This window comes from Gavialis gangeticus, unplaced genomic scaffold (assembly GCF_001723915.1).
Source record: "Gavialis gangeticus isolate Ggan-Ray unplaced genomic scaffold, GavGan_comp1, whole genome shotgun sequence".
NCBI classification, from domain to species: domain Eukaryota; kingdom Metazoa; phylum Chordata; order Crocodylia; family Gavialidae; genus Gavialis; species Gavialis gangeticus.
This window is the reverse complement of record NW_017729018.1, coordinates 13,943,084-13,956,036: the sequence shown is the minus strand read 5'-3', so window position 1 is coordinate 13,956,036 and position 12,953 is coordinate 13,943,084. Positions and strand designations below refer to the sequence as shown.

The window sequence follows — 12,953 nt, the reverse complement described above, 5'->3', positions numbered from 1 at the left end:
CCTTCTGACCAGTTCCCCCCCCACCCCCCCAACTCTGACCCAGCTCCGCTGGCAGAGGGGCAGCAGACTGACAGGCCCAGTGGGATTAGGGAGGCAGGTTTCTATCAACTTCGGTTGTGTTTTCACTTCCAGGAGACTCTCCTGGTGGCTCAGGCTGCAGTTATCTGGGGTTAGCATCTAAGTCAGGGCCCAAAGGGAAGGAGAAAGCAATTACCATCTCCCCGCCCCTGCTCTGGGGCCCACCCCCTGCAGGGCTGGCAGCAATCCCACCAGCTCCCTTGGAAGGGAGCGCAGGCAGCATTGCAGTAGGATGAGCCCAGCCCTGGAGGGGGCGGGGACATGGCAAGTGGCTGGGTGAGAGGTGGGAATAGGGAGTCCTTGGTCCCAGTCAGAGAAAGCTTTGGGGCAGAGGACTTCAGGCTGGCAGGAGCAGCCTGAGAGCCTGCAGGCAGGTCTGGCTGAGGCCACAGGAGGCAGGCGGCCAGAGCGCAACACCCAGAGGGAGGGGGAAGGAAACTGCAGGTTCACAGGCCTGGGGCCACATCCACTCTATGCTGTAGCCCCAGATGCACTCCCAGCAGCTTGTTGCCTCGCACTGACCCCTACTGGAGAGCAGGGCTCACAGCAGCCGTGCCTCTCCCTAGCACACCTTCTTCCCCACCTGCAAGCTGTAGCAGAGCTGGCTTTGGGCCTCCTCATGGGGGCCCCACCCTGGGTGCCATGAGCAAGGTCTGGATGGAAGCGGAAGGGAAGACACAGGGGACCTAAAGCCAGCTCCAAATCCTACCTGGACCCTGTTGGGGAACCAACATCACGTTCCCCGACCCTTCACGTGCTGGCAGGCCGCACAGCGGAGCCGGCCACAGCATTGATTGAAGCCTGGGCGAGGATGAGCCCGGGAGGAGTGGACTGTTCCCAGCAGCTGCCAGCTCGTCCCCAGCTCCAGGCAGGGGCAGGGGGTTGGGGCAGGTGCTCCGGGCGACTCCGGTTGGCTGGGCTTAGCGAAGGGTCCCAGGTTAGTCCCAGAGCCAGCCAGGCTGCAGCGTCTGCAGTTCCCTTATAACTGCTTGTCCTTCACCAGTCCATTCTTCAGGTGCATCCTGGGGGTGAGACCAGGCAGATGTGAGGCCCTGCCCCTCAGAGCACCCCGTGTTCCCCTGCTCCGGCAGGCCCAGCCCCTGTCTGACATGCTGGTCACAGGCAGCAGGGTTGTTTGGGGCTATGATCAGGGCACTGCTCATAGCTCCCAGCATCCAGTCAGGCTGGGAGACCAGTAGCATCTGCAGCTACTGTTAGAGGCCATGAAACAAGTGAAGCTCCCTGCACTGCAGGAGAACCGGGTCTGCTCGTGTGTGGCAGGAAAGGATGAGGCATGGGGGCTGGCACAGGGGTATGGGGACAGATGGGGAACAAATCCCTTCCTGCCCTCTGTTGCAGCCTCCCGACTCCCGTGCTCTCGCATGGCGTAAAGAGATGCCAGGCCCCAAATATGACACTGCCCTTCCCCAGGCCCCTCCAATAGGCCCCATTCCCAGGACGCCAGTGCCCACAGAGGTTTTACCACTGCAACCAGTTCCTTTCCCTGGCCCCTGGCCTGCTGAGCTGGGGCTGCCCCCTGCCTCACTCACCCTTCTTTCAAGGCGTTGGGGAGCTGGAAGTTGCTGTTTTTCTTCCTGGGTGCCAGTGCCTTCCTGCTGTCATCCATGTCATACTCGCGCATGTCGTTCACCTCCTGCATCTGCCCCGTCAGCACCTTGACCACGAACAGGACGATGTACTGGGGAGACAGAGGCCAGGAGTAACCGCCTGTGCTCCGGCTCTGCCTGCCTGTGGGAATCCGCTGAACTCATGAGGCCCTGCTTCTCTCTGCTGCCAGGCTTCCCACCACCCCGGGGCCATGCTGCCTCCTCAGGAGCATGCCCAACCTGACATACGTGCCTTCGAGGTGAATAGGAGGCTGTCTGGGCCCCCCAGAGCGTGGCGGATGGGATGGATCCTGGGAGCCGGGCCCAGAGGGTACCGGGCTAGGAAAGCTGCAGCCGCACTGGGGAACCAAGACATTTGGGCTGTTGTCTAGCCTTAGCTCCAGCCCTAGCAGAGGTCCTCACCCTCATTCAGCCCCAGCTTTGAATTCCCCCAGAATGAAATAGGCCAGCAAACAGGCAACAAGCCCCAGTGATCCTCCTCCTGCTGGCGGGGGTCTTGTTGATATGGCTGCTCACACCCTGCCTGGCAGGATGCACTTCCCCGCTCCCCCAGGGTCGCCTGCCTATGGACTCATGTCCCAATCAACATTTGGCTGGTCCCAGCCAGGCCTGGCTCCCCAGGATACGGCTTCAGGATTGCTCTGTTATTGCCCACCCTTCCTCTCAGATACCACCCACAGGGAATGAGCCCGAGTCCCAGCAGGGAGCTGGCTCTGCTGCGCAGATGCTGTTGCTTTGTGCTTCCTCTCCTCCCACACCTCCCACTGCTCAGCCTCCCTGTTTATCAGGGCAGACCTGGGGCAGCAGCAGGAGGGGCCAGGTCAGGCTCCCAGCAGACAGTGCTGAACTCACCAGAAACCAGTAGATGTTCATCAGGGTGAGGGCGAAGAGCAGGGCGTTGAAGAAGAAGTAGAAGGGGATGTGGGGGATGGACTGGAGGCTGCAGTGGCAGGTGGCATACAGCACTTTGAGGGGGAACCAGTACAGGCGGAACCAGAACCTGCCAGGACAGAAGGGAACCGAGGGGGGATGTGAGGGTGGAGGGGAACCCCAGGGGCAGCAGCTGGAATCAGCACAGCTTCCCTACACCCCTTTTTGGTGGTCCCAGGCAAGCCTACCTCATCCCCCCCCCGCGGCTGTGCTCCCAGCACTGGGCTGTGCATGGAGAGCCTGATTCAAGCCCACACCAAGTCCCAGCAGAGTCCCTGCTAAAAGAATCGCCCCTTGCTCCAAGCAGAGGGTGTGGGGGACAGAGAAAGGAGCAGCCAGGATGGAGGGGGAGGTCTGCAGTGTGGGCCTGGCTGCTGCGACATGCTCCTAATTTAGCATGGCCTTCTCCCAGCCCTGAACCCTGGCGAAAAGGTCTCCTACCCCCAGCCTCATTCTCAGAGATTTGGATGGAGGGGACCAGGAGGCAGGTGAGGAGGACCTGGACTGCAGCCCATCACCCTGGGGCAGGCCCTCGCTCTCCAGCACAGGGGCCCCTGTTCTTGCACCCCATTCCCACCGCTCTGCACTGGATAGGACGGATCATGGCACAGACATCCAGAGCAGGATATGACCCTGTCTCCCTTCCTCTGTGCCCAGATCCTTTGAGTTGTCAAGGCCAGGTTCTGGGGGCTGGAAGCCCGGCCCTTCTCCCTCTAACTGTGTGTGACACTGCATTTCCACAGCAGCAGACTGTGACATGGCAAAGGCAGAATCCTAATCCCAAACCCAGCATGTGGGCAGGCAGCAGGAGGGGGCTCATGGTGAGCATCTACCCTGGGCAGACCCCCTGGGCAGGTACCCACTAACCAGCTGACACTGAAGGTGAGGCAGCCAATGTCAGAGATGATGTCATTGAGCCGGTGACAGACTCCACCCCGGTGCTTGAAGTAGACGTTGAGCTTGGTGAACTCCAGCTGCACATCACTGATGTCGTGCAGGAAGAGGACGAGGATGCCCACGTTATGGTACCTGCAGAGGGAGGCGATCTGTGAACAGGTTGTCTGGGGCTGGGGAGGGAACAGAGGCAGGACCAGGCCAATCGTGGTGCTGCTGGAGGGAGGTGGGGGATCCCCAGGGCAGCACGCTAGCATTGGGAAGGCACAGCCCTGGGCAGGGAAGCATCGGCACAGCCCAAGGGGCCCTTTGGTCGGTTCCCTTGATGGAGCCCATAGCAGGACACAGGACTGCTGCTGGCCTGTGGACCCAGCACTGGGACCCTGGAGACTGGGACTGTAAATGTCCATGCACCATCAAAGCAGCTGGTCGGGGCCTAGTGGGACTCACCTGAAGGCATAGGAGAAGGTGATGAGGGTCAGCGTCACCACGTGGTGGAGGAGCATGACCACTGAGTCCTTGCGCCAGGCATCCATGTAGATGGTGGCATAGATGGAGTGCCCATAGAAGCTGCCCTGCAGCAGGTAGGCGATGGCAATGTCTGTGGGCACGTCCATACCACTCTTCCAGTCTAGAAGCAGCACAAAGACCATGGATAAGCCCCTGGCCACACAAAGCGACAACTTCTGCTGGTCAGTGGGAGCCCTGCTGCAGCCACCACTGTCCCCAAGCTCCCAGCAGCAGCCCCAGCCAAGATCAGGCCTGCAGGGTTAGCTCACAGGTGCACAAGACCTGTGCCTGGGATCACACCAAGTCCAAACACAACTGCGTGCGTAACCGTGCACAGGACAGAAAAGAAGGTTCCCACCTCGTCACTACAAACCCCACTCCTGAGCTGGGGATACGACCCTGGCTTCCAGACCCCACCTGCTGTAACTGCTAGGCCCTGCTCCCCCAGTACTAGGCTCAGGACTGCCTGTCTTAGCTACCAGGGAACACCGTCTCAGCCAGGATATGCCCTGTTGCACACGCTTGTGTCTTGGACATCACAAGGATGGCAGGAGAGGGACATCCCCCTCAACTGCGCCCCTTGGGCACCCTGCTGTGCTCTGGCCCTTGTGCCAGTGGCGCTCAATGTACCGTAGAAGACGGAGGGTGGGTCGTAGAAGAAGGGGTAGTTAGTGAAGAAGAGCAGGTAGGTGCCGTAGGACCAGGACAGTGTGTAGAAGAGCAGCTTCCAGGCACTCTCTGGCATCTTGGCAGCATCCTTCGGCCGCAGGTTACACCATTTCCCAAATGGCTGTGTGGAGAGGGCAGAGGTGAGGCACAGTGGGGGGTGGGGAGGCGTCCTTGTCACCCCACCTTTTGTTGCATGGGAGGAGCTGGCCTAGGGGCAGGCAGAACAGCTCCCCACCCAGTCCCAACCTCAACCGGGTTACTCAAGCACCTGGGCTAACAGCCCCGATACCAGTCGAGTGCTAGCGGCCAGTGGCCATAAACCACCTTGAAAAGGGTGAGGGAGGAAGGGGGTCCTAGCAGGGCAGGAGGAGCAGGAAGCAAGACCAGCTCTGGTTTCTGATCACCTTGGCCTCCGCTGCTGTCAATTGGGAAGGGCTGAGCCCAAGGGAGAAAGTGACAGCAGGTGAGGCTAGCACTCCCTGCACCCCGGGGCGAGCTGGTATCACTCCAGTCCCACCTCCCCTCCCAGGCTTGTTCTCTCAGGGGTGGAGGCAATTACAAGCAAGGAAAACCATAGTGCTGCCTATGCTGGGAGAGGCAAGTTGGACTGTGGTCCAGGCACCTTGCAGACAGGCCTCTGCACTGCACCCTGCTCCAGAAAGGAGCCTTTTCCATCCAGCAGGCCCTCAGGTCTTGAAAGTCCTGAGCCGTAGATAACAAAGCTGGCATTTCACAGGGGCCCGTAGCACAGAAGGGCCTGGAGCACTGACTGACGCGGCCAGCAACTGCAGCAAGAGGTCTCGGTCCCTTGGTCTGGCGCAAGCCAACTGTGCGGGGTGGGGACTGTGGCCAGACAGGGATCCCAGGACAGTGCTCGGAGTCAGGCCCGCTGGGAGCAGCAAGAGCAGGGTGTCCTGGGGATTCATACACGGGAGCCTGGCTCAAGGTCCCGGCTCCAAAGGGACTCAGCGTGGCCCAGCATCAGACCAGGCACTGGGAACACCACAGAGAAGCACCAGATAAGCTCAAGATGAAAACAAAATGCCTGCAAAGTAACCAGACCCCCTCCCAGCTCAGCAGTTTGCAGCCAGCCGGTTGGCTCCCATTGGCGCCTTGATGCTCCAAGGCTATATTAAGACCCCAGCTGTTCAGGGCTGCAAGCAGGGTGCTCATTCCCCTCCAAGGGCTGCCCTCTCCCCCCAGATCTCCTATCATCCGAGCACGTTGGGGCCAGAAGCACCAGCTCTACAAAACACCCCTGTCAGAAGCTGCCAAATGCACGGAGGTGGTGAAGATCCGGGTTCAGCCTGTGCCTTCCCCCAGGGAGGAGAGGCCGCCCCCAACCGCAGTGCCAGGCCTGCCTTTGCGGCGCAGCCGCCCTCATGCAAAGCACGAACCAGGCAGCGTGGCTGCGGCTCGCTCCAGTGGGAGACGCAGTCAGCAGCAGCAAGGGAGGATAAATAATGCACAGGCAGGAGTCCCAGGCTGGAGGCATGAATTATTTGTGACTCCATAAAACAGAACACAGAAAGGAGCTCAAATCAGCCCCATTAGGAGGCAGCTCGGCATGTTGCAGAGCCAGAGTAGAGACCTCGGGGCAGAGCTGAGAGGCACCTGGACGGGCCTTTTCTCAGCCCCACGTCCACATTGGATCTTCCTTGTGCTGCTGCGTAGTTTAGGGAGCCTGTTTCAAGAGGCCCAGCCCGAAGGCCTGGCTCCGTTCTGCTGTCTGACCATTAAGACTCTCGGGTGCAAGTCCCCCCTGCTGTAAAATGGGGACAATAGCTCAGGGTGGGGGGAGGGCGAAGACAAATAGATTGAAACCTGCTGGATACTAGAGCCAGGTGCTATGCAGACTGAGCGACTTCATGTGCACCTGTAAAGTGCTCTGAAAACCCAGGACCAGCACCCCACAGGGACTACAGCGATGCCCCCAGGGAACCGTCTCCTTCAGCTGTGGAAGAAGCCCACCCTCCTGAGCACCGCCGAGCTGCGGGAGAGGCCATGCTTCCTCCTTTACCCATTGCAGATACTCAGTAAAGGCTCTAGCTCAGTGGTTCTCAAGCTTTTTAGATACAAGGGGCATCCCCGCAAAACGCCAGCCTTTCCGACTATGGAAAAACAGCAGTTTTTCTTTTGCAAAGACCTCCGAAAGCTTGCAACGGGTTGGCGTGGTTTCAACATGACGGATTCCTATTTGAAATCTCTGGGTGTATCTTGTGAATCACGGCCACGACAGCCTGGTTGAGAATCACTGCGCTAGCTCCTTCTCCGTGGCTGAAAACTGAGCAATCCAGACCGACTCTTTTGCCTCCCAGAGCCCCGGGCACCCCTGGGCATTCACAGAGCCCCCTGCAAAACCGCAGCCGTGGCCGGCACTGGGGTGAGATGTGGAGCAGATGGAGAGGGCAGGGAGAGCGCCTCCATCCGTGGGGAGGCTGGGGCAGGGACCACACAGATGCCGGCTGGGATCTGGGCTGCCTGCGTGGGTGGGAATCAGCAGGTCACGCGGCCCAGGAATGACGGAGCAGAACCTGGCACCAGCACCCCCAGGGGAGGTTCCCGCGCCAGGCGGGCGCCTCTTCTTCCTCCTCTTCATTCTGGGGCAGGGAGGGGGGCACACTCTTCGCCCCTGGGCAACTGTGGTTCCCAAGGCAACGGCAGAGAGATGCCTGTGTTGCTAGGGGTAACGGGTGCTGCAGCAGGAACAATGCATTGCTGGCTGGCCTGGGAGAGCCCCCGGGCTCTGGCGAGTGATGTAATGTGGTCATATGGCTGCACTTAAAGGGCCCGTGCTGTGAGTCTTAGGCACTTCTTCCACCGACCCCCAAACTTGAACAGGCCCTACAGACGTTCCCTGGTTTTCAAGGGAACTGAGAGCAGGCGTTTCCTCCCATCGCTGCTTCTGGGGATGCCATCGCGTGTCCTGCACCAAGCACATCATCTGACAGCACACTGAGCTTGCGCCCAGGAACTAGAAAGGGACACTCAATAAAAACCCAGCGAGGCCTCAGCAACGTGGCGGGTGAAAAGAAAGCTCGGCTCTCTCCTGTCAACTATCCTCCAGCACGGGCGAGAAGCAACATGGCCCCCTCCCTTTCCATCTACCACGAGGGGAAGCAGCAGAACACAACTGCTCTTCCAGGCCTCTGCAGGATGGAGCATGAATTGAGGCTTGTTTGACAGAGGAAATGTACCCCCAAGCCCAGCGGTGTAACACCAGCCAAGTCCCAGCCGTGCCACATCTCACGCCCAGGCACGGAGAGATCTCCAAAGGAATGAAAGGGAAGGGCTGGCACATGGCGTCCCTGGCCCTAGGAACTGGCAGTGCTTAATCAACCTTACTTTCCCAAGGGCAGATCCTTGGGCAGCCAGGGCAACAGGCTCTCATTCCAAAGCTGGGGCATGGTCCTCCCCACCCCAAAGCTGCACCGCAAGGCAGGTGCTACTAGTCCCTTAGCACTCAGACCTGGGCCCCATCACTACCCCTTGATCCCAAGCAAGGTGTGGGCTCTGCTCATGCCCACATACGTCTCCTATACTTATCTGTTGCAGCATTCAGAGGCATGGAAGAAAAATGAAGCAAGATTGCGCCTTGCTTTAAACCTAAGGATCTCACTCCTTGGAGTTTGACCCCAAAAGGCCATTACTGTGGCTTCTTCTCTAAGTGCACAGGCCCAGAGATGCCTGACTTTCTAATCCCCTGCCTACCACCAAGTTTGTGGGGGCAGGGAAGCAAGTCCCTGAGCCTCCTCTCTGGGCCCTTGTTTCACCACCTGAAAGACAAGGATCATGCACTGCGCAGCTGCACTGAGGTTTGGAAAATGCTTTGCCAGTTACCAGCGATAAAAGGATTATTTGCTGTGAATCATTAAGAGCTGTTTCCTCCTCAGGGCCTCAGTTAGCAGTAATATCTGCCCCATAAGAGATGAGCAGCAGGACAAGGAGTCTCCGGAGACAATGAGCACATGCCTATGGGGTCCTGTGGGGGCTGATTAAGCTCCTGAGCAGCCCAGTGCTTCTCATGCCTGACCGCTGACATAACAGCACAGGGAAGCCAGCCCCCATCCTGAGACCAACAAGAAGGCCTTCATTCCCAGGAGAAGAAAGAGCCCATTGTTGTGTCTCTCTCCCTGGGTTTACAGGGCTTGGGAGTGTTTTGCTTTGAACCCTGGGTGGACTAGGGGACATCAATGAGGTGGTACCACTGACAGAAAGATGCAGAACCACACTCTGGGGAGGCACCAGGCATGACGCACAGAAGTGCTGGAGATTGCACTGGCTGCTAGAGCCAACGTTTAGGGGTGAGGGGAACTGGGCTCCTAAAACCAAAATAAGGTGCTAGAAGGGACAGCAGATGTGACTGCTGGAAAAGACGCAGGGCATTCCCCAGCTGAGAGGGGCTGCATCACTTCTCAGCCCATGGGAGGGCAGGACAATTGCTCACCACATTGTACAAGTCACATGAAACCTGGTTTCCAAAGCAGATGCTCTCCTTGCACTGCACCTTCCTCTGCGAAGGATGTCACAATAAAATCTAAACCCACCTAGAGATCAACCAGTGTCCTCCAGGCCGAGGAGTGGAGAACTTGTCAGGGCGGAGCCAGGCAGCAACAAGCAGCGAAGGTGGCACAAGCTTCCCTGAGCACGCAAGGCAAGGCAAGGCAAGGCAAGGCAGGACACTTGTACTCAGGCTGGAGGCTGGCCAGGCCCTAGGTGTCAACTCCCCCAGCGCTTGGGAAAAATCCGGAAAGACTTTTAATGGCCACAAGTGCCTGGGACCTGGGTTTTAACATCTCATCTGAGATATGGCGGTTCTGTTTCCATTACACTCTCCTGCTTTGTCCTCGCCTACCATTTCAGGTTTGGGAGCTCCATATACTTACAAACAAATGGCACTGCCATGGGCACACGCGTGGCCCAAAGTATGCCCTCACATTTATGACAGACCTTGAAGACCATCTTCTCTGCAGCTGCTCTTGCATTCCCATAATCTACGCAAGGTACATTGATGGCACCTTCATTGCAGGGACACGTGGGAAGGAATCACTAGACAAGTTTCATCAGGACTTTTAATCACTTCTGTCCCTCTGCCAAACTGGCTCTGGAATACTCTACTCAGCAAAGTCGTCTCTTAGACATGACAGTGGAGCTTTGCAACGGCCGCATTTCTATCACGTTGTATTGGAAACCATCAGACCGCTACAGCTATCTGCATGGCACCAGCTTTCATCCTAACCACACCACTAGATCCACTGTCTACAGCTAAGCTCTACTTTACAACCCTATCTGCTTGGTCTCACCAGGGATGCATACCCTAAGAATCTGGAGCAGGGATTCCTAAATTTACAATACTGGTACAACCCCAAAACTAGCCACTCAAATCAACAAAACCAGACTCAGACCCTGCTCTGACTGCTCCAATACCAACCACCGGACAAGGCTTGAAAGTCTTAGACGCAGCATTAACGACCTCCAACCCCTGCTGAAAAAGGAGGGCCATCTCCAAGTAGTCACAGGGGACAAACCTGTCCTGGGTTACAGGCAGCCTCTCCCCACCCTCACATGGCATCTCTCAAGCAACAGTCTCACCAGGTCTTGCAACGGACCCAGATGCCTTCTGTGCCCCAACATGGATACAGACCACATCACTGGGCTGAATAATATGGATGATAACATTTGAAGTTTGTTCACTTGCAACTCCACCATCCTTTGCTCCCGGTGCTCCTCTGCTGTCTCCGTCAGGCAGATGGGGTGATCCCTACGTGAAAGAATGAATGAACACCATGCCGACATGCAGAGCCCTTCAACCTCCCTAGACTCCTCACCACTGGCCTGAGGGTGGCTGCTCTTAGCAGACTTTTAAAAAACTATTTGGATGGGAAATTGCGGAACAGCATATCATCCGCAGGCTGGACTCTGGTAATATGGTTTAAACAGGGATAAGACTCCCTAGTCCCATTAACTGGATTAGCTTTTGTGACTCCTTTGTTCCTATGGTTGTTTGCCTCTCCCAGCTCTGCCCCCTCTCCCCACCCCTTCCCTGGTCTCCTGTATTCTAATTTCTCTCTCCATCTTATACACGGCTTTGTGCGAGTCCTTCCACAACATCCAACACAGTGAGCTTCCTGAAAGTTTGTGCTACGTATATTATATCTACTTTGGTTAGTCCGTAAGGTGCAAAATCTCCCCTGCTTTCAGCTCTGCACCCATCAGGAGTGCAGGGTAGATGCTAATACACCCTGGCAGGGGAACGGGCCCAGGTTCTGCCCAGCTCCACACATTGTCTCCAATGTTTCTATCCTTAGCTTCCTCACAAAAAAAGCTCAGGAGGGTTCTTCCTACTCCATCCTTCATGGTATGCTCTAGTTCCTGACTGTTTGCAGTGTGCACCACTTCTGCTGCCCCAGCTCCCTGGATTTTAAATTAGAGTCTCTAGTTCTTTAACCCTTCAGCAGCATGTAAAAGACATGCACTGCTGCCCAGCAGCTGGGGCTCTCTAGGCAGAGCTCAACAGGCCAATGCTTCCAAAGCAAGGGGCTCAGGTCCTGTCCCAATTTCAGAGAAGGCCCCAGCTTCCCCCCAGGTTATTCTAACGTGTTAGTCAGGGCTGCAGAGGTTGCTTTGTCTAACTTCTCCAGGTCCAACTATAAGCTGCTCCCTTGGGCTTTGCCCTCCACAGGGGGAGCTATCAAAGTCTGCAGGTTTCTGGAAACCAGCTAAGGCCAGAAATCATATCAGGAGGAGCATGGCACCTGAGATGAGAGGACCAGAGTGAAGGAGACACTTGCTTAGGCTTGGCCTGTTCATCTCTGAGGGCAGCCAGGACGATGCTGCACCAGGCCACAGGGTGGGTCAGAGAGGTGAAGAGACACTGAAATGCTCACAAGCCAAGGGGTTGTTATTGGGGCTGGGGGACAGGAGGAGAAACCTTCCATTCACCCACGAAGGAACAGAAAGAGAAGCCGTGTCCCAGACCAGACCAGACCAGACCCTTGCACAGCCAAAAAGGACTCACCCCAGGAGCCCTTCCTATCTGGTAAGTCATGGCCTGATACCACAACTCAGCAACCTGGGCTCATCTCCCCCCCCATGCAGAAGCAATCCCTTCCTATAGCGATATCTCGCAAGGTTTCTAGGCACAAGGGCAGAAGGCTGAGTAAGTGATCCTTGGAACAAAGATCATTCGGAAAAACCACCTCTCACAGAGATAAAATCTGACCCGTTGCAACAGGTAAAGTCCACGCCAGTCCCCACCTCCCCTCCTCATGCCCACGCTTTATCTCCCTTCAGAGAGATCACGTAGCAAGGGCACAGCACACAACTATGGTTATTGGTGCACTCTAGGGACACGAGAAGATGGATCCTGCACTCCTGATACACCCTGAACTCACACCGAAGATAACAGCAGCTTCAGAAGAGATAGGAAAAGGCTTATTCTTTTAGGTGCCTCGTGTCATGGCTGGGGAGGCACAGCCAGCACTAAATTAAGGTGCAGGGTAAGCCAGGCTGCACGTCCTTGCGGTAAGCAAGTTCCTTCCTCTTCCGATGCGCAGCGGCTACAAGGCGAGCGCCGAGATCTATTATTTATGATTAACATGCAGCGAGGCGGCGTTCTCAGGACACGTGGAATTAATTCATTTTACAGACATGAGCCTTTCAGGCCCTGCAAGAACATTAAGAGAGGAATTGCCACAGATATCAGATTTGAACATAAGCAGCCACGGCAAAGGCTGTGCTGGGTTTCTATACTGGGAAGTCAGGGATGCGTCTGCTCCCAGGTGAGGCCAGATCCCCCAGAGACAGCCATGAAAGCCTGCACTCACCTACTGCTGGACAACCCCTTCCCCTGTCTGAAAGCAGCCAAAGTCTGGAAGAGCCGCGACCGCCTGCTTCCCCCCGTACAGCGCCAGCTGTTTAAGAGCCCGGTTTCCAGCTCCTGCAGCTCTCCCTCCGCCCGCTCACTAATGGCAGCTAAGGCTAACGCAGCCTCCGCCGCAGCTGCGTGATGTAGCCCTCGGCACAGGATCGCCCCTTCGCCCTCGCTAGGAGCGTGGCCCAGTTCTCCTGCGGGAGGGGAAACCCGATCCCAGCCGAGGCCCGGAGCCCGCGACGCCGGAGCCGCCCCGCTTCCAGCGACGGGGACAAGGGCGGCCCCGGGGCTGTGCCCCCGTCCCCCGCGGGCAGGGCACTGACCCGAAAGAGGCGGCGGGCGGCGGCGTGGCGCAGCAGGGTCCAGCCGGC

At 57.3% G+C, this 12,953-nt stretch overlaps 2 protein-coding genes across 2 annotated transcripts in view; both read right to left on the bottom strand.

Moving 5' to 3' along the window:
• Window positions 1–883, bottom strand: part of GDF1 (growth differentiation factor 1) — a 5,098-nt gene extending 4,215 nt beyond the window's left edge. Inside the window, exon 1 of the mRNA XM_019513619.1 lies at window positions 788–883. Coding sequence (XP_019369164.1) covers window positions 788–869 — 82 coding nt within the window. The 5' untranslated portion in view covers window positions 870–883. The remainder of the gene's footprint in view (window positions 1–787) is intronic.
• Window positions 884–1,001: 118 nt separating this feature from the next.
• On the bottom strand, window positions 1,002–12,947 carry CERS1 (ceramide synthase 1). Its single transcript, XM_019513621.1, has 7 exons — window positions 12,906–12,947; window positions 4,671–4,830; window positions 3,981–4,161; window positions 3,504–3,665; window positions 2,559–2,706; window positions 1,629–1,777; window positions 1,002–1,100 (listed from the first exon to the last, which is right to left on the bottom strand). The coding sequence occupies exons 2-7, from the start codon at window positions 4,783–4,785 to the stop codon at window positions 1,058–1,060; spliced, it is 798 nt and encodes a 265-aa protein (XP_019369166.1). The 5' UTR covers window positions 4,786–4,830; window positions 12,906–12,947; the 3' UTR covers window positions 1,002–1,057.
• Between the last annotated feature and the right edge of the window lie 6 nt (window positions 12,948–12,953).